This window comes from Acinonyx jubatus, chromosome D3, assembly GCF_027475565.1.
Source record: "Acinonyx jubatus isolate Ajub_Pintada_27869175 chromosome D3, VMU_Ajub_asm_v1.0, whole genome shotgun sequence".
Taxonomy (NCBI): Eukaryota; Metazoa; Chordata; class Mammalia; order Carnivora; family Felidae; genus Acinonyx; species Acinonyx jubatus.
Genome location: NC_069392.1, coordinates 35,242,972 through 35,264,385, shown reverse-complemented (window position 1 = coordinate 35,264,385; position 21,414 = coordinate 35,242,972). Strand labels below are relative to the sequence as shown.

Here is a 21,414-nt window from a genome sequence, read left to right as displayed (position 1 = left end):
CTGAGAAAGAAGCCATTTCTGATCTGACCTCCTGCCTACCCCATCCCTCCTACTTACCCTGTATCTTTGTCCTACCCCTTTGTGCTTACCCTGAACATCCTACATGCATGCCATATTCCTACTATGCCTCAAACATGTCTGCATTTTGCTACAGGATGACACAGGGCTCCCTGAGACCCAGGTTCTCATCCCAGTCTGCAGTGAATCTGGCTCCTTGCTCAATGTCTAGACCATTAGTAAATGCATTCAGAGTGACTGAATATATGATTTCTTGGCCTCTCAGCCTTCCCTGCAAGGTTTTCTTTTTTTAACTGGAAGTTGGAAGTTTAGTAAATGCCCTAAAATTTTTTCTGCTTTGTGCTTTTAAGTTTCTAAGTAAACAGAATCATGATTAAAACGAAACACACTCAGTATTTATAGTAATGTGAAAACTAAGTGAGGCTAACCATTTTTCACTGAGGATTTTCATGTCTTTAATATTTGAATGCAGTCTGGCTTATTGCAGCAGGCTTTCGCAAGTGACAGTGTAATATTTTAAAATATTTATACTTGCACCTAATAAGCATTTTCCACAGCTTATTTTGGAAAAATTGAAATGAGCTTAAAACTACAAAATATACGCAGAGCGACTCTAAAAATCGTCACACGTTGAAGGCTTCTGTTTAACTCCTGTGTGGAGGGAATAGTGGATTCTCCTTCTGAGGATGTGGTCTGTTTTGGGAGGTCAAGACTCAGCTGGGCATACAGATCTAGTGTGTGTGTGTGTGTGTGTGTGTGTGTGTGTGTACACGCGCGCCTGTGTCTATCTGTATCTGTGTTAGTGAGAGAGAGAGAACCTTCATATATCCAGGAAGCTCAAGTGTTGTTGGAGACAGCAGTACCTACCAGGAAAAAACAAACCAAAAAACAAAGCAGACAGGAATTTGTAGGCTATATGTCTGATTGAATATTGGGGAGAAAATCTCTCCTCCAGGTTTATATTATGTTTAGGGGCCTGAAATACTATGTTTTTGGAAAACATCTTTAAAGTGCAGATGGTCTTAAGGGAAGGGGAATCACAAAGAGGTGAATGCTTAGAACATGAGTTTGTAATTGCTTCTATGCTGTGGACAGCCTCAGCAGCTGGTGAGCCCCTTCTCACAGTTCCGAATGCATCAAATAAATCTGTATGGTTACAATGGAACCAATTAAATTGAAATGAACGAATCCAAATCCTTAAAAACATCCTGTGGTATAATAAGAATGTCTTTATATATCATTGCACTGATCTGAATACACCTATCAACTCTGGTAATTTCAAAGTAGTTAGTATAACTACTTTGGTCATATGATAGGAGAAATCTCCATGCTTTTCTATCTGATGATAAAGTCACAGTGCTGCTAATATGATTATGGTTTATTGCTTATACTATGTTTAAAGGAAATGCCAAAATCAGAAGGTATTAAATATTAAAATGTAATTTTGTTCTCATGCAAGTGCAAGGACCCTCTGAATTTTAGCCATAGGCTCCTCCCAAGGATGACTCTGATATTAGTTGAAGAAATTTTTTTAAGTTTATTTATTTTGAGAGAGAGAGAGAGAGAGAGAGAAAGAGAACATGGGGGAGGGGCAGAGAGAGAGAGAGAGAGAGAGAGTCCCAAGCAGGCTCCACACTGTCAGTGCAGAGCCCAATGAAGGGTTCGAATTCACAAATAGTGAGATCTTGACCTGAGCCAAAGTCGGACACTTAACCGACTGAGTCGCCCAGGTGCCCCTAGTTGAAGAAATTCTTAAGTAAATGAATGGAGGGACATGGAGGTGGAGGGTAGGAGATGTAAAATGGGGTGAGGAAGGTGAACTTGACACTTCTGTTGGGGTTCGTTGTGCTAAGACTATCAATGATATCCCTGTGCTCTTGAAGAAGCTAAGTGCAGTTCCTCAGTAATGGGACCAAGTCTCTGGATCATTGCACCTTCATTTGCATTTAAGAGGAAATCACCCCCCTTTCATTGATACAGAATCATGTTATCCCCATCAGCAGGCCTCCCTATGCAGCCTGCTGGGGTAAATTACCTGGGGATTAGAGAGGCAGACCCTATGACCTCTCTTAAGTCGATTAGGTTTCAGAAATCACCGGAGAAACTTTGGCCAGAAAAAAATGCAACATGTACATACCTGTTCATTTCTATGGAGGAGGGAGGGAAATTTCTATAGAAACTCTGTAGAGCTTCCCATAGTCATACTTATCTTTCCGCCATTAGGTTTGGATGGGAAAAATTTGGCGATAGCATTAGTCATCAGAATCTCACCACCCTTTCACTTCAGTGCTTGCCTTTTTTTTTTTTTTTTTTTAGGTATAAAAAGGTAATATAAATTACAGGTTTGATTTAATTGACCTCAGTTTGGTGGCTTCATGTGGGTAGATAAATGATGAGGATTTACATGTTTTAGATTTTAAGCTTCCTTAGGAAAGAAATGATCTTGTTGGTCCTAAAGTAGCCCGTAAGTGGCAGGTATTAAACCAAAGGCTTTTTTAGGAGTGCTGATTTCTCTGAGCATGTTCTAATGCAAACATTTATTGGATGCTTTCTGTGGTTTAAGTGCAGCCAACAGATTGGTTATCCTACCACGGGTAACATTTCATGGTTGTAGATCTAGAATCTCTTTTAGTTCAAATCTCACAGATACCTGATAGAATCAGTGAGTGGCCTGGAGGGCATCTGTTTATCCGTTCAGGGTTTCTGTTTTGGTATCCTCACTCTCTAGGACTTAATTTTTCGCGTTGCTGATAAATAACTTGGTGCTTTTCATTTCACTGCCTGTGAATGACTATATATAAAGTCAGATAGATCATTTTAAATATAAAACCAACAGAGTGATTTTTATTTGAATGTATTATAAAACCATTTAAGTTGGGTTTTTTTTTTTTCTGAAGCATTTTTAAGTATTCTTTTCTTTAGTTCAGTTTTCTCCTCTGGGTGTGGGAAGTCATTCTGCCTAATGCAAAGGTTTAAAGATGCTCTCTAAAATGCTCTCCGAAAGAACTGCCTCTCTGGCAGTTAACTCTCACGGGGGTAAAGTACCTTTCAAACCCCTCACAGTGATGTTTAGTTTGAAAGTATCTGACCTGTTTGTGTGCCAGGTGGGAGTTCAACTCCCTGGAAGACCACTTAAGGCAGCAATGCAGCTCTTGAAAGAAGTTTTATAAAAGCAAAGCACCAAGGTGTAAAGAACAAAGCGTTTAATGTGAGCCACTATTACTTCTGGAAGAGCTCAGTTGCTGTCCTGGAAAGACACACTGTGATTTCTAAAACCACTGCAGAAATGCTGCTCCTCGTGGGGTCAAAAATCGCATCTTGATTTCAGTTGTTGAATGCTGGTTAATCCTTGCACAGTCTGCACAGCCAAGAAAGTGAATTGCAAGGATCCTTCCATCTTTCAAGATAAGGAAGACTGTTATTTCTGTTTTTGTGGTGCTTTAAAATTTCCCGGTGACAGTCCAGTTTAGTTCTTAAACGACCCTGACCGTAATGCTCAAGTTACATTAGTCATTCTTTTCTGTAGTGGCTTCTCTACTGCTTAGTACTTGGAGTGTATCTCTGACATACACTTGTGACTTTGCATTCAGATTATTTGCTTATGTGGCTGCCTACTCTTTTAGACTTGACGCTTCCAAAGGGCCATGGACATGTCTTCCTCATACTCAGTATCAGTGCCAGTTATCTGTAGGGGCCTCACAAATGTTTGTTGAATGAACTAATGCAGAGCCCCTATACCATTTTCTTTCCTCCAGTGCTCTGGCTAACTGTACATCCAGGGAGACTCAGCTTGTTCGTGAGAGCCATCAATAACACCCACCTCTCTGAGTTCACTTTGCACCCTTTTTCTCTGTGCCCCGAATGATTGTTGGAATAGCTCCATCACTGCTGACACCATTGCCAGACCTAATTCTTGGCCCACTCTGCTGGACTTAAGAATGGGGCTTCAGTCATTACTCAACTTTGAATTCCATGATGCCTACTACAGTGCCTCGCGCGTAGTAGTTACTCAGGACATGTTTATAGATTTCAGAAGTGAAAGAAGATAAGCTTGTAATTATAGACTGGTAAGACCTTGAACGCCTTCCTCAGAAATTCAGAAGAGAATGGAGGTACTTGCAAAATGCCGAAAGTGTGGTGTTTCTCTTCCTAGCATGTTAATTATATACATGATAAACAGGAAAAATTAAAGAAAAAAATATTCCTACTGGTAAGATACAGGGATTGATTTTAAAATACATCTATTTCAGGGCGCCTGGGTGGCTCAGTTGGTTAAGCGTCTGACTTCAGCTCAGGTCATGATCTCACAGTTCGTGGGTTCGAGGCCCGCTACGCTGACCGCTGAGAGCCCGGATCCTGCTTCGGATTCTGTGTCTCCCTCTTTCTCTGCCCCTCCCCCACTCACACTCTGTCTCTTTCTCAATAATAAATAAAACATTAAAAAAGAAATTAAAATAAATCCATTGAATTTTTGTTTCTAATGTATTCCGGAAGTTAATTCGGCAGCTAACAGAGTGCATTCCTTATACCAGGTAATATGCAAGGTTGGGCATATAGAAGTATAAAATGTGCTATTTTCCTTTTTGTCAGGTAGCATTCAGTTGTCAGCATAATATGGAATCTGTTCATCTACCTCATTTGGGCTGAGAATCATACTGGAAACCCTCAGCTTCTTAGCCTCTCGGTATCCACTCACACATAAAAAATCTGTGGTTGTAACTTGAAATGTCCCTTTTATCCTTCCCCTTCTCCAATATGATTGGTCTGCTACTCCTAATATTTCACCTATATGTTAACATAAAAAAGTTATAGTATTGTGCACTTACATTCATTTCACTTTGTAATTCTATTCAGTGTGTCTATGTCTGCGTGGTCTGTTTCTTCATCTGGATTAAGAGCAATGCCTGTGTGAGTTATTCACAAAAATATTGGTTAAATGAAAGAGACCTTGGTCTTGAATAGAAATACCTAAGATAATCAACATTTCTTTCCATGTCATTAACAGCACCGTGTGAATGTATGACTTGTACGGTGATAAATGCTGGGAATGATTCTCATGGTGACTTTTGACATAACATGTGAATGGGGGACTCTTTGTTGAAGAAGACGATGGAGTGTACTTAGGACCATCAAGTACCTTTAGGATTCTGACCCCCCAGACTCTTTCCGCACTTAGCAGATGATGTTTGCCTTCTCTAGGGTTGTGTAAAAGAAGGAAAGTGGACATCTGTTTCGAATGATTTGACCTTAAATCACACTTATAAGTAAAGCCACATGAGTGTTATTGTATCCTTTTATTGCATTAGGAAGCAACAAGAATAAACAGTATCCTCTGGGTTTCTGAAGAGCTCCAGGGGTTGATCTAATTGTTTATACTATATTAAATGTCTTATTTAAAATTCATATTTTCCAGTAAACCTTGGTAGTTTTCAAAGAAATAGATTTTATTCTTATCTCCTTATTTTGCATTTGGTGCTTACCTCTTTGGTTACTTGAGAAAAAAATAATAGAACTAGTTTTGGCTCCAAACGTCATCTTAAGCATGGTGGGTTTTAATTTCTGTTCTTAAGTAAGAGAATAGCTCCTGTGGTTTGGACTCATTTTATGTTTTAAAAGTTACAATTCGAAGCTGAAGCTAACCCTAGTAGCTTCTAGTGTATTTTGAAGTTGTTGTTCCTCTATTTGTAATTTTCTCCAGAGAGCAGGCACCACAGATATTTGGTTACCTGACTTTGCAATGTGCTATGAAATCTTGCATACATGTTGGGTTAAAAACATCAGCCCTAGAATCAGACTGATTGGATTAAAATCCTGATTTTTCTGTGCGGCCTGGGGAAGATTTTAGCCCTTCTGAATGTAAAGTAATGATAATACTCTCCTCAATGCGTTGTTGAGGGAATCAAATAAAAGAACAGGTATGGAGAACTTAGTAGAGTGAGTGACACATAGCACACATGCGGTAGAGATTCAGAGACAACAGCGGTTCTAATGGGAAGACGAAGTCAGGATCGCTGTCTCACTTAGAACAGAGAAGGCCAGGAGACCGCTTCCTCTGGGCTCAAACCCTCTGTGCCATTAGCCAGTCTACTGTTAGTCTGAAGTAACAGGGCCACTTTATGTAAACCACTGACCATTATTATTAATAAATAAAACATTCCTATTGTCACGTCTAGAACAATTGTTTAGTATTTATATCCAATAAATCAAAACATTGGAAAATTAGGGGTGCCTGGGTGGCCTAGTCGGTTAAGTGTCCAAATTTGGCTCAGGTCATGATCTCGTGGTTTGTGGGTTTGAGTCCCACATTGGGCTCCACGCTGACAGCTCAGAGCCTGGAGACTGCTTAGGATTCTGTGTCTCTGTCTCTTTCTGCCCCTTCCCTACACACGCTCTTTCTCTCTCAAAAATAAACAAACATTTAAAAATTTTTTTAAAAAGTTTAAAAAGTATAATTCCATTTGGCCAGCAACTTGGGCCAGCAGGCTCCTATTCTACAGAAATTAATTCATATGGATTCATATGGATGGCTATTGTAGTATACTTTGTAGCAGTGGGTACTAAAAACATGGAGCAGGGTCCATATGTCCATATTGGCCTAAAGAGCGGCCCGTGTTATATTATTGACTAAAGGACAAAGCCAACTGCAGGGGAACATGTCAGGTTACTATCTTTGAAAAACCTAGGAAAAGGCTAAAGAAAATACTCTCCTCCGGTATGTAAATATACGTTTGTATGTATAAAATAGAGTTTTGAAGGAAATACACCATTGCCTTACTGGGATAAATGTGTGGCCATTTAAGATATTGTGAGCTTTTTCCTTTAAACTTTTTTTATCGTTTAAAACTTTAAAGATGAAAATGTTCATAATACACAGGGCAGAAATCATATTTCTGTGTAGTCCTCACCTAGATTCAACCAGCTTTGTTAGCTTTTGCTGCATAATACACTGTCTCCAAACTTGGTATCTTAAAATAATACCCGTAGCTGACAATTCTGTGGGTCAACAATTTGGGCTTGGCGCGGTTGAGTGGTTCTGCTGATCTGAGGGCTGTGCGTGGCTGTTCTTGGCTGGGCTCCTTTACGCATCAGCAGTAAGCTGTAAGGTTAACTGGGACCTGGGTGGGAAAACGTATGTCTGCTTCCAGGGTCCCTCTCCTCCAGCAGGCTTGCTGGGACTTGTTTACCTGGTAGTGAGCAAGTTTTCCTTTTCCCTTAGATCCTTAAGTTTCTCAGAATTGGACTTTACTTCTTTATACACACACACACACACACACACACACACACACACACACGTATATACACATACTATATATATACTACATATGATATATAGATGCATTGACTCAAGGGGATATAATGTTCTTCCTAAAATTATCTAACTTAAAATAAAAAAAAGGTAAAATAAATAAAAAAATAACTTAAGGTACTGATTCATAAACTGAGAGGCAACATGGTACCATGCTCAAGAGCACAGAGTTTGAGTCACTTTGCTTTGGGTCACATCTCACATCTACCATTTAACTAGCTGCATGACCTTGAACAAGTTACTTAACCTCTGTACACCTCAGCTATCTTATCTTCAGAGTTAATGTATGTACAGCACTTAGGAGAATGCCTGGTACATAGTAAATAGTATATATATGTTAGCTCTTATTACTCCTATTAATAGCTAATATATATACCCACGTAACTATTTGAAAGTTTTTAATAATTAATTTCGTAAATGCGATCGACCACTTCTGCAATCACCGCTAATTATTGTAGGTAGCATTTTACTCTTGTAATAAAAAAAAACGTACATTTATAACTCAGTGGACTTGGTAAAACGCTAACATTTAATCACATTAGATTTTTCACCTTGAGTTAAATCTGGAATGACTATGTATATTTGAAAATTAATGTTTAGATATTGAAAACAAATCCGAATGCCATAGCGGGTTTGTATTGCTGACCTTGTTATGTTGAACAGATATGGATGGTGGCGGACTGTGCAATCCCGCGGTTGTTGATACGTGTAACTACAGGGGTGCCAGCAATTACCTTGAAGTAGGCCTTCGGCTGTCTCATCTTCCTAAGCTAAGGCCAGATACATTGGGATGAAAACTGGAGGCAAGGCCAGATTTTGGCACATGCCTGCTATGCGTCAGGCGCTCTGCTCAGAAGGATTCTATGTGAATTATCTCATTGAATCACTGAACAGCTTCTTTGAAATGGGTACAGTTTTATCCTTACTTCCTAGGCTACAAAACTGAGGCATAGTGGAGTTAGCTAACTTGCTCTGTGGCATCGAGGACATGGCTGAGTCAAGATCCAAGTGTAGGCTCTGTGGCTGCAGAGCTCAGTTCTTCCCACCGAGCTCAGGGAGCCCCTGTGTGCTGTCCTGCACGATATGAGCACTTAACCCACACTGGCCCACCTGGCCCTCAGAACGTCTTCCTTTTTTACATTATGCACGAGTCATCTCAGGTTTAGAGTACTTTCCATAAGGTCACGTAAGGCTAAGTAAGATGTGTAGGTGAGATTTCTCTTCTAGCCTGATCTTAGAGGGGCAAAGAGCACGACTCTCTTTGCAGTCTTTCCTGTTGGAATTTTATAATAAATGACAGTGTTTCCTTTCTGAACACCTGCAGGGGCTTCACCCGAACCTTACAAACGTTTGGTTTTGAAAGTTTTATATGTCCAAGACGCCTACGTTTAAAATTATGTCAGACATTTGCTTTAAGTTTCTTGATTTAATCGTGAGGATGACTGTTTTCCCAAGACATCTCTTCACTAATTATATTTTTGCTAATGCAAATTGCCTTTTCATATCATTTGCTATTTATTTATTGGTATCTTGATGTTGTGTCTGATTAATTGATCCCACAGATTCCTTAAATTCCAGGCTTCTATTTAGATCATTTATAAATTCGATATTCTATCAGCCGTTTAATGTGGAGGTCAATTTCATTTCCTCTACTGACTAACCTTGTCCAGTTTTGATAACTCCTTCTCTCTGCCCTCTGATCAGGCAGTGCGTGTCACTGCTTGGCTCTGGCTTCTGACCAGAAACATCTTGAGCAAAATCTTTGGTTTCTTCTTCCGGATTATGGGGAATTCTCAATCATCAATGCTAGCAGAACCCTTGGAGTGTTTTGCAGAAATATTTTCTACGGCAAACAATGGTTTAGCTAACTTCTTCTGAGCACCCCTAGCAGGTTTCTGTTAAATCAAAAATGTCAAAGGTGATGAATTTTTAAAACAGTTAAGTTTGGTTCATATTTAATAGAGAAGCTAACTGTAGCATTTCTTCTTAAAGCAAGACCATTTAGCTGCTAGCCTGTCACCAGATACACATGTGAAGAAAAAGTTGTCTCAAAATCAACAGTAATTTAGGGGCAAAAAACAAGCAGAAGCTTACATTGTGATGGTTTGTGTCATTCTGAGATTTAGAACAAAAATGAACTGGTTTCTAAAGATGTCAGTCAATAAAAAACATGACGAATGGGGAATTAAGCAGTCTCTTAAGAAAGTTCTCAACGGTAAGTATACCTGTCACTTCTCCATTGTACTTGTGGCTCATTTTCTAAGATACAGTCATTAGCGTCAGCAGCTAGTAAAAAGGTTGTGTTTGCTTTACTCTGTGTTTGTTTTTTACTTACAAATTATAAAGCACTCACATAGTATTTTCCAGCTAAGTCTCTGAAGCCGTTTGGATGACATACTGTAACATGAATTAGTTCTCAATAAAACTTCACTCTTCTTACGAAAAGAGACCACATTCCTCCTCTGGATGGAACCCCCAGGGTTTCTTCCATTTCCCATGAGCCTCTTCCTCCCTGCTTTGCCTCGTATGGTAACTGTGTCTCAAAATTCTTGTTTGGCAGTTCTAAGTCCACGAATCTTACAGACCCTTGGGTTATGGTTATGTAGATATTGGTAAGTTTAATGGATCAGATTTGTTAATTCTGTGGGATTTTTGTCTGTCTGTGCTAACTACAGAATATCTAAAATATTTTAGATTACAGCTAAGCTGTGAGGTTCTTGCTGGAGGAATTGTTATTGTTATTGTTATTGTTCATAGTCCTCAAAATGCCCAGTCTATAGTGGGCGCTCATGTGTATCCCACTATGGCTGAAAGTGACCAGGTAAGGCAAATGAATTTATTTTGGTCAGATCAGCATTTTTATGAATAATCAATCATAATAATACCCATTCATTATGCTGTGAATCGCTTAACTGACAATTGTATATCTTTTGGGTATTTAAAATAAATATCTTGAAGGGCGGCCTGGGTGGCTCAGTCGGTTAAGCGTCCGACTTCAGCTCAGGTCATGGTCTTGTGGTTCGTGAGTTCAAGCCCAGGTTGGGCTCTGTGCTGACAGCTGGGAGCCTGCAGCCCACTTCGGATTTTGCGTCTCCCTCCCTCTCTGCCCCTCCCCCACTCACACTCTATCTCTCTCAAAACTAAAATAAAACATTAAAAGAATAATTAAAAAATTTAAAATAAATATCTTGAAGCAAGTGTTCTATGTGCATTTTCACTATATGCTATGCTTGTAATTCTGCTTATTATGCAAGAGTATGCTATGCTTTAGCTATGCTTATTGTTAACTTTATAGCACCTAGATTGATGTGGGATTCCCTTGCGGGGGTGGGGGGGAGCTAGAGAGGGCCGTGTGCTAGCCGGTCTGACTCGTAAGAAGGCCCCTGCCACACAAGCCTGTCACCTCCTCTCCCAGCGAGAGCACCAAGTAGGGTAGTCGGTCCGCCGGTTTGCTGGGACTTCTCTGTCGTCGGGTGTTACTTCCTTACCATCTTTCCATATTTTCACCAGCCCATGCGGTCCGTGGCAAAAATTCGTGCGGCTCACAAATGGTTTGCCATTTGTAATACTTGAGAAACCAAGAGAAAGGCAAGGCGAGAGAGGGCAAAATAGAAAGGCAGCTATGACATTTGGTGAAAAGACAATTATTTTTCAATTAAAAGCTTATTCTCCAGTAGTTGCGAGATAAGTATTTCACGTTTGTACCAGGATGGAGTCTTTGAAAGGGACACAGAAGAGGCAGGAGCTGAAGAACGCTGCTTGGCATCCGGTCCATAGACTATGGATGTGGCTGCGGCTGTGGTTTCTTCAGGCCGAAATGGGTGCTAATAAGTATTTTTCAAGTGATGGTGGCACCTCCCCACAGAGGCTTTGTTCCCTTTGAGCTTTGCTCCCTGAGTTCATTTACTTCTCCACAGGCTTTCAACTTCCTTATTTCACGAGGTTTCTCACCGGAAACGATATATTCTTTATGACCATTGTTAGTACTGGCTGAGGGAGCAGGAGGGGGATGTCAGCTGGTATTTTGATATTTGAAGGACGAGGTCGAATTTAAAATCGCAAATGAAAACTGAAAAGCTGCCTTACGAAGGAGGCGGAGCACAGTTGAGATCTTGTTGGTTTTGGTTATTGAGAAAAGAGTTGTGTGCGGTGTGACCTTGAAGCGTCCGCATGCTGTGAAGTCAGCGGTGGGCTGCACCCAGCATTCATTTACTCATGTACACTGTAGAATGAAGCAGAGGAGGACAGGAAAGATGAGTATAATACACACACACACGATAAGAAAGACAGTGACACACATTTCTTCGTGGAAGTTTTGTGTGTGTGTGTGTGTGTGTGTATGTAGGTAAACGTATGTAGGCACACGTAGCATCAGATGCAGTGTATTTGGTACAATGATGAGTCAATATGCTTGAAGAATATTGGCTTTAGAGCATTGCATTTAGCGCTTGAATGTAAAAAATTCAGATGCCCTTTAGCTCAATCAGATGCTGTTGGCGGACCCTTTGGCAAGTTCACTGTTCTCTGTGTTGCTGCGGGTGTTTACTGTTGTGAGGATTTAATGCGGTGGAATAGACGTAGCACCTGGCCTAGGCACTGGGTGGCACATTTTATGTCCCTGCATTCTCCTGTTCTCCTTAAGAACCGCCAAAATATGTTCTTGGAGGCGTTCTCTTCCTCTCCTCCTTGCCTCAAAGCTGGCTCTTTTCTCAATTCAGCCTTAGGGTGTCTTCTCATTTCCCATGATCCTGTTTGTTCCCTTCTCCACTTGCTTCTCCTTCTCCCTTTGTGTTTTCTTCTACCAATGTCTTTCATAGCCAAAGGGCTGGGCTTGATCGCCTTTATCTTTGAGTTAAGAGACCAGAAAATTTTCTTTTTCTTCCATTCTCTCAGGTTGCCTGTTCTCAGTCTTTTTCTTCCCTGTTGAGAATAAAATGTACACTTTGGTACTTTGGTACCCAGAATGTTATACCGTTTAAACTTGAAGCCTATGCCACTTGGTGGGTCTACACATCAGAGCTAGGCCATGTAGTGTTCCTGCCCATGACCAATATGGAAATTGAGAGTAAGTCTTTAGAAAATTTTATAGGAATTTGACAGAGTGATTTCACATTTATTTATTTAACCCAGCAACAAATTTGGGTTTGCATTTTGCATGTTTTTTATTTCTTCTTTTTTAGGAAACCATATTTATTGCATTTTAGATAAATTTGATCTGAGGTGCATCAGGTATTTTTAAAAAAATGACCCTTCGTCATGGGTTATTTGAGAAGCACTGCTCTAGATAGCTGAATTGTTACAACTGGTATGTATAATAGGTCGGAAGAAGATCATGAGATAATGGCCTTGTAAACTAGAGTCAGTATGTGTACTAGCAAAGGTGGAACTTGTGAACTTTCTATTTAGCTTTTGGATTTTAAGCCTATAAATTTGAAGATGCCATAGAGAAAAAAAAAATGAAGACAAAACAGCCAGAGAAAGAGAGAGGCCAATGGTCTGTGTCCTTTTACTAAAATTAAGAGGTTTAAGAAGTGAATCTTATAATGACTTTTAAGTTTGCAAGAGCGGACAGTTTTTCTTTCTTGCCTTCATTGGGGAAGAAAGATTTTTCTCCTGCCCTTCAAGTGTTTTTTTGGCTGGCCTAAGAACTAAATTGACATGAGACAGATTAGCAGGAGAAAATAAAACTTAATTACATGTGCACGGGGGGTTCCATATGAATTTGAGGGTCACAGGCAGTCAGGAAACTGAGGCTTATATGCTCTCCAGAGCTGAGGAGAAAGGAGTAGGCATGTGAGAAGTCAAAGGGAAGAAAAACAATTCACAGGAAGATGAATGTTTGCGGGGTCATGCAGAAACAATGAGACATAGCGAGGAATTTTAAGAAATGGACTTTTCTAAGGGCTTCCCTTTCTACCACACCTACTTCATATTATAGTATAACCATCTGTGGTGATGTCTCCCTTCCTGGAGAAGCTCATCTATCTAAATTCTTTTAGGCAATTAGAGGGAAGTTCAGAGTCTATTCCTGAGCCTTCCATTTCTTAAAAATAATCAGCCAAAAATAATCCATATGTCATAGGGACACACTTTGTGGTGGCAAGTTTTGCTCCTCCACAGAACCTTCTAGGTTCTTTGGCTGGTCTAATAATTAGATTAATATAAAACAGATTAACAGATTAACAGGAGAAAACGAACAGAACTTTAATATCGTGTATACTTCCTTTGTACATGGGAGAGACCCTTGAAAGGAAATGGCTGAAGCCATCGTCTTAAATACTATCTTCAGCTAAAGTCCGAGGATGTTGGAGGTGGCAAGTCTGGGAAGGAAAAGCATAATCAACAAGGGTAAGGTTGTTATGTAAAATGTTAGGTCTTTGCCTTCTTCATTGACAAGAGTTTCTAGAAATTTTGTCATCCCCCTCTTCTTGATACAGAAAGGGACACACTGTTACAAATGGACCTTCCCCTTGTAAGTGTCTTTTGCACCAGGGTAACTCCTACTCAGTTTTGAGAGCTTCCCCCTGTGTGCTGTTTCTTAAGAAGAACCAGCTCAAAATAATCCCTGTGCCAAAGAGACACATTTTAAGGGGGAAAATCTGCTCCCTATCAGGTTCATAAAACACTGCTTCTCTGCCAGCCAAAGTATTTAATAACACACGTAATTCTCTTCCTGCTGGACAACGGAAACCACTCCCTTTTTTGTTGACGCACAAAGTTTCTGAAACGTAAGAGAATTCACGCGGCTTCCTCAGCCTTTAAAACTCTAGAGCCTCTACCACACCAATGCAAATTTTAATGATGGGGTAGAAAGGAATAACTAATTATATGTAGCTTTTGCTGCTGTCACAAACAATGATGGAAGATAGTCCAATCAAAAGCATTTGCCGGTGGTTGTGATTAAGCTAAATTTAATTCACCCAAGGATTCAAGAATATTGTATGTTCTCATAACAGAGTTTTCCTTTTCAGAGAAACCAAAATCCTTACTCTTAAAGACTTTCAAAGCGTGCTTTAAAAACTGCCCCTTTTGAAGCTGCCTCCCTTATGTGGAACTCTTTCCATTTGCAGGCGATGTTATATTCTCTGCTTCCACACTTGTGACTTAAGGGTGTTTTGTTATTCGAACACAAACAGAGCTCCTATGCTAATTTGAATTCTGATTTCTTTTATTTATTTGCCCAGTTGGAGTGTTTTTTGTAGGGGAAAAAATGAGGTAAGAAAGTACCTACAGAGGGAGACCCAATTAGTCTTTGAAAATGCATTTCCTCACAGTCAAAACATTGAAGCAGGAGGTGAAAATTAAACATTCAGCCATAGAGGGATATTTTTCGAAACAGGCTTAATAGCCTAAAATTGAATATAAATGCTCTGGATCCTTTAAACGTGGGCGAGTTGACTTGACTTTCATATATGATAGGTGATAAATTCCAACACTTAAAAGGCATCTCATCCCTCCCGCCTGCCATTTTCTGTATGTACAAGTGTGAATTTACCCCTAGGATTCTGGGTTTTCCAGATTGTGCTAAACCTGAGTGTTGGTACTTTCTTCAGTAAATTCAGAAGACAATAGGGCAGCACTGTCAGGAAATGCTTGTGTTGCTAAAATGTTATCTTCTCTACTTCATTCTTTTTGATCACTGAGTAATATTCTATTGTACAATTACACCACATCTTTTTTATCTACTCATCAGTCTGTGGACATTTGGGCTCTTTCCATAATTGAGCTATTGTTGATAACGCTGCTATAAACATCGGGGTACATGTGTCCCTTTGCATCAGCAATTTTGTGTTCTTTGGATAGATACCTAGTCGTGCAATTGCTGGGTCTTAGGGTAGCTCTATTTTTAATTTTTTGAGAAACTTCCATACTGTTTTCCAGAGTGGCTGCACCAGTTTGCATTCCCACCAACAGTGCAAAAGTGTTCCCCTTTCTCTGCATCCTCACTGGCATCTGTTGTTTCCTGAGTTGTTGATTTTAGCCATTCTGACAGGTATGAGATAGTATCTTACTGTGGTTTTGATTTGTATTTCCCTGATGATGAGTGATGTTGAGCATCCTTTCATGTGTCTGTTAGCCATCCGTATGTCTTCTTCGGAAAAGTATCTATTCATGTCTTTTACCCATTTCTTCAGTGGATTATATTTTATGGGTATTGAGTTTGATAAGTTCTTTATAGATTTTGGATGCTGACCCTTTATCTGATACATCATTTGCAAATATCTTTTCCCATTCCGTTGGTTGCCTTTTAGTTTTGCTGATTGTTTCCTTTCCTGTGTAGAAGAAGCTTTTTATCTTGATGAGGTCCCATTAGTTCATTTTTGCTTTTGTTTCCCTTGCCTCTGGAGACCTGTCTAGTAAGAAGTTGCTGTGGCCAAGGTCAAAGAGGTTGCTGCCTGTGTTCTCCTCTGGGATTTTGATGGTTTTGGGTCTCATATTTAGGTGTTTCATCCATTTTGAGTTTATTTTTGTATATGGTGTAAGAAAGTGGTCCAGTTTCACTCTTCTGCATGTCGCTGTCCAGTTTTCCCAGTGACATTTGCCGAAGAGACTTTTTTCCATTGGATACTCTTTCCTGCTTTGTCGAAGATTAGTTTACCATACATTTGTGGGTCCATTTTGGGGTTCTGTATTCTGTTCCACTGGTCTGTGTGTCTGTTCTTGTGACAGTACTATACTACTTGATGATTACAGCTTTGTAATACAGCTTGAAGTCTGGAACTGTGGTGCCTCCAGCTTTGGTTTTCTTTTCCAACTTCACTTTGGCTATTTGGGGTCTTTTGTGGGTCCACACAAATTTCAGGATTGTTTGTTCTAGCTCTGTGAAGAATGCTGGTGTTATTTTGATAGGGATTGCATAGAATGTGTAATTTGCTTTGGGTGGTATAGACATTTTAACAATATTTGTTCTTTCCATCCGTGAGCATGGAATGTTTCTCCATTTCTTTGTGTCTTCTTTAATTTCTTGCATAAGATTTCTAATCTTACCTCTTTGATTAGGTTTATTCCTAGGAATCTGATGGTTTTTGGTGCAGTTGTAAATGGGATTGATTTCGCTTTATGCTGTTTCATTATTGGTGTATAGAAATGCAACCGATTTCTGTACGTTGATTTTATGTCCTGCGATTTCGGTGTATTTATGTATCAGTTCTAGCAGTTTTTTGGTGGAGTCTTCCGGGTTTCCCGCATAGAGTATCATGTCATCTGTGAAGAGTGAAAGTTGACTTCTTCTTTGCTGATTTGGATGCCTCTTATTTCTTTTTGTGGTCCGATTGTCTTCTTCATCAGTCAGTGTTATTTTCTTTTCAAACTCAAGATGGGAGCAGAAGCTTCACAGTTTCTTCTTTTGCTCTTTGCAGATTTATCAAAAGCTTCACAGCGTGGAGAATGGCTCTTGAAACCACTGAACTTCTTGCCATTTCTTCCCCTGAGTGAAGGCACTTGTGTGGGGTTGTAGCTCTGTTTAAAGGTCATCATGGAGGCCTTTATTTAGATCCCTCTAAAACCTTAATATCCTGCAGAAAGTCACACAGGAATCCAAAGGACTTCTGTGTTACATGGATGTCATTCCTCGATTTGCTAATCCTGTTTGAGCTCATCTGCACTACAGAAGCACACTGTGTAACAAAACACACTATTTTCTGGCTCAGAAAGATTAAAAAGAAGAAAGGGATATAAAAGTTAGGATCATTTGAGTATTTGTAACTTAAAACACCTGAATTTCACCTTGACCTCAAGTTAAAAAGTTCTATATACATTAGACAGCTCCAAAAGCTGATGGCACATTTTGTGCTGGAATGGAGTATGATGGGAGATGGGCTGCACAGCGAGGAAGATAGTATTTGGGGGATTCCAGGTGAGTCCCTGAACGCTAATGGTAGAAAACTATCCAGTTTATACCAAGGTGTAAAAAAGAGACTTCTCTGTTCAGCTTCATCCAGGCATACAAGCTAGATGTTGCAGGATACGGAGGCACACACACTTTTGCCATTCTTTGCCTGTTGCCATGTTTACCACCCATGGCCACCCAAATTTCACTGATGGTGACTCTGCAAGCAACAATTTTCTTGGCGGTGTGGTAGTACTAAAGGTTTGAGTGATTCAGCATTGGCCTTAAGGCCAGGTCACGGTCAGCCCTGTCAGTAGAAATATACACAGCAACTGTGTTGCAGGCAACAGAGCCCGGTGTGATAAAATATGGAATCAATCTGCTTCTATTTATTAGAGGAGAAAAGTACGATTTTTAACTTATGTTATAAACCCCAACAGCCAGCTTTAGATTTGTGATGGGGTTGGTCAGCCCTGCGTATTTTGAAGATTTTTTTTTTTTGTACATTTTGTAGAATATAGCTAACCCAGATCATTTCAATGATATTCTCTTGCTGCTTGTTCCTTTTCTGCGCCCCCAACTCATTCTTAAATCACATTTGCAGCTCTTCCTTAATACTGGAATGTATGTTCCATAGATAACCCTTCCCTTGTGGCCTGGCTTTCATATTTCCAGGTGCGTAACATTCATCTCCTGAAAAATTGCTCTGTTTTCAAAGAGCGACTATAATTTTCCTTCACTGTCGTGAAGGGGTTTGTTTTCTTCATGTATGCTCAAACGGCACATGAAGAAACATGGGCTTATTGGAGTGTAACAGGGTGAATAATGGGTTGGAAACTCAGAGGCTCAAAGTTTTGGTTTGGCCACTAACTCATCCTGAAACCTGGATAAAACTACTTCCTAATCTCTCTGTCACTCAGTTTCTGTTTATCATTAATACCATTAACCCTACCTAACTCCCTTTATGGGGTGGCGAGGTTAGGGTAACAGCCATCAGCAAACATTGTCCAATATTGATCCCTTAACTAGCCTATTAATTTATAAAGGATATACCTACATGTATGTTTTTTATTCAGTCCTTAAAATAATTCTCTTGGAAAGGTGGTCTTCTCCATTTGCCGTTTAGGAAATCACAGCTTGTCGACAAGATAAAAATTTCACACTTTCTCTAGTAGTGGATGTATGTTTATAGATATCTGCTGGGTATATACTAAAGTAAACCCACACAAACATACAAACACACATCTTCTTGAAAATTATGATTCACAGTGAGGGAAGTTTTTAAAAGGTATACTCAACGGGGGGGTGGGGGTGGGGAGGGTGGGAATAGTCTCCTTACTCAGTAGAAATCATGAGTCCAGTCACATGTGACTAGCATTTCTTTTTTCATCCTTATGCTCCAGATTTAGGTGTTCTTTCCCCTCAGAGTTTCAATACAGTTTTCTTCTCTGCCTAAAAGACTTTATAATGCCCTGTTTTCCCTTTTATCTTAGAACATTTTGCTTTTATTTTTCTTTATGTACTATATAATATTCATATCATTATTTTAATTGCCATTTCTGTTGACCTTAGACATGGGGCGGGCCAAGTGACACAGTTGATGCCAGGGTATCTGAATAGCTTGAATCCATGTGGAAACTCTTCAGCAGTCATGGGCAGGCTAGTGCTGTATATATAAAGGTACAAATTGCTCATGGAGATGTCTGACAATGACCATCCTCCGATTGCAATGATGATTACATCCGTATGCTCAGTCATACCAGTCATGAAAACACCGCCCGCATCAAGGAGTCAGCTGTTACAGCAACTGGGCAGGGGTGGTGGTGCTGAACTGGAAGAGAGATACATTGATGGCAAGGAGTGTCACAGGGCCAGTAAAGTTTTCTAAGATTCCGCAAATCGGACCAATCTGCTTCTGTAGGTTGCACGAGAATATTAAAGTGGCTACAATCACCAAATGGTGGCACCATTCTAGAATAGCGTTGTCCCGTAGCACCTTCTGAGATGGTGGAAAAGCTCAGTATCTATGCTTCCCAACGTGGTAGCAACCAGCCAGATGTGCCTATTCAGCACTTGAAATGTGGCTAGTGTGGCCAAGGATCTAAGCTTTTAATATTATGGAATTTAAGTTAATTTTAATGTAAATAGCCATCTGTGGCTAGTGACTACCAGATGATCAGTGCAGGTCAGCGAATTAATGCCTAGTTTTGTTACTTAGAAGGCTAACTGCAGTAACTTCAAGGAAACTTCCCATTCACTCATCATTTTTTTGTTGTTGTTTGTTTTAAATGTTTATTTATTTTTGAGAGGGAGAGACAGGGAGAGACAGAGCACGAGCAGGGGAGGGGCTGAGAGGGAGGGAGATACAGAATCTGAAGCAGGCTCCAGGCTCGGAGCTGTTAGCATGAAGCCTGATGCGGGGCTTGAACTCACAAATTATGTGATCATGACCTGAGCTGAAGTCTGCTGCTTAACCTACTGAGCCACCCAGGTGCCCCACCCACCGCCATTCACGGATCTTGAGAATGCTTTAGGGTAAAAAGATATGAAAGGGATGGGACTCTCAAAGCTTAAGTAAGACACATGGCATTTCAGTGTCAACCCATGTAAATGACAGTGGCTTGGAGAAATGGCCAGAAAGTAGTATTTCAGGTTGTAACTCTCCTTTGATTTTCTTTTTGCAGGTTCTTTCATGTTGGTGAACACATCTGGGAGACCTGAGGGGCAGAGGGCCCACCTTCTCTTACCTCAGCTCAAAGAAAATGACACCCACTGTATTGATTTTCACTATTTTGTATCCAGCAAGAGTAATGCTGCTCCTGGGTTACTCAATGTCTACGTGAAGGTCAACAACGGAGCTTTGGGGAATCCTATCTGGAATATATCTGGAGACCCTACCCGCACATGGAACAGGGCAGAACTGGCCATTAGTACTTTCTGGCCGAATTTTTATCAGGTATGCTCTTTGTTTGCATTTCCTGTTTTGATGCATCTTCTGAAATAGTTTTTTTTTATATTCATATAAACAAAGAATGTATAAGAAGTGTAGGTATTTTTTATACCAATGTTAGGAAAGCTTGTGCTATTTGATAAGGGAGTATATTCAGTCTTTGTACATTACCTTGAGAAATGAGTAAAAAAACACCTTTCAACTTTGTTTATGCAGACATTTTAAGAAATTAAAAGCAAAATCAAGGCAAAAAAGTTGTTTTTAGTAGCCTGCAGCAGGGCAGGAAGCACTATCTGCAAGCGCTATATTAAGTTAGCCATATCTGACCCATGGAGACGTAGCACTTGATTCTAGAAGAGGAAGCCCTATTGCTCATGAGTTACTGGCAGGAGCAAACGAGTCATTGAGAAGTGAGCCTCATGGGCCAGCTAGCAAGGGGCAGCTTCCTGTTCTCATCCCTGTAAGCAACGGGAAGAAGATAACTTGTGTAGGCTCAGTCCTGTCATGGAGCAGCTGCTGTCCTGTTATTTGGGATGTTCTGTTAAGACCCACATTACCCACTTGGAATTCTCAGTCAAAGTAAGTACATGGTGGAGGCAGAGACAGTTAAAAAGTGGTACCAAAGTGGACCTGATGTCATGTCCCTGCTATCAGAGAGTGACTTGTGTCACAAGAGCATCCTGACTCAGGATTAAAGGTGGGAAATTAGTGACAAGGACATTGGTGCTCCTTTTTTTTTCCCCCCTTTTGTCCATAGCACCTTCAAAAAATAACTTGGGGTCCCTGGGCAGCTCAATCAGTTGAGCATCCGAATTGGGCTCAGGTCATTATCTTGCAGTTCGTGGGTTTGAGCTCCGTGAGCCTAGAGCCTGCTTCAGATTCTGTGTCTCCCTCCCTCTCTGCCCCTCCCCTGCTTGCACTCTGTCTCTCAAAAGTGAATAAACATTAACAAATTTTTTTTAAAATAACTTGATATTGAGAACACTCAATTTCACGCTAAGAAGATTCATTAAGAGGATTGAGATATTTTGCTTTTCTCTTTCTTAATTCCTTTGGCTTGCTCAAGAGCCAGCTGGAACATGTATCCAAGGTCCTCTCTCATTTAATTGAGGTGCTTGGCTAGACTCAGGGAAGGGAAAACTGAGTCCTCTCCAGGTCTGCTTGTCTTCCGAATGGCTTTCAACGTTGTACCTAATGTGTCTCTGTACCCTTTACCTACAATAATTTCTAGAATTTAATGAATGATAAATAAATGTGTTTTGAGTAGTATGCATGTAAATTGTTAAATAGTACACAGGTAAATTGTTAAAA

The 21,414-nt window shown here is 40.2% G+C and overlaps 1 protein-coding gene across 5 annotated transcripts in view; it reads left to right on the top strand.

Moving 5' to 3' along the window:
• The window catches only part of PTPRM (protein tyrosine phosphatase receptor type M), a 787,775-nt gene that overhangs the window by 277,984 nt on the left and 488,377 nt on the right, over positions 1-21,414 (top strand). For all 5 annotated transcript variants that reach the window (XM_027068512.2, XM_027068514.2, XM_053205687.1 and 2 more), the window contains exon 3: positions 19,838-20,109. In XM_027068512.2, the coding sequence (XP_026924313.1) occupies positions 19,838-20,109 (272 nt within the window). The remainder of the gene's footprint in view (positions 1-19,837; positions 20,110-21,414) is intronic.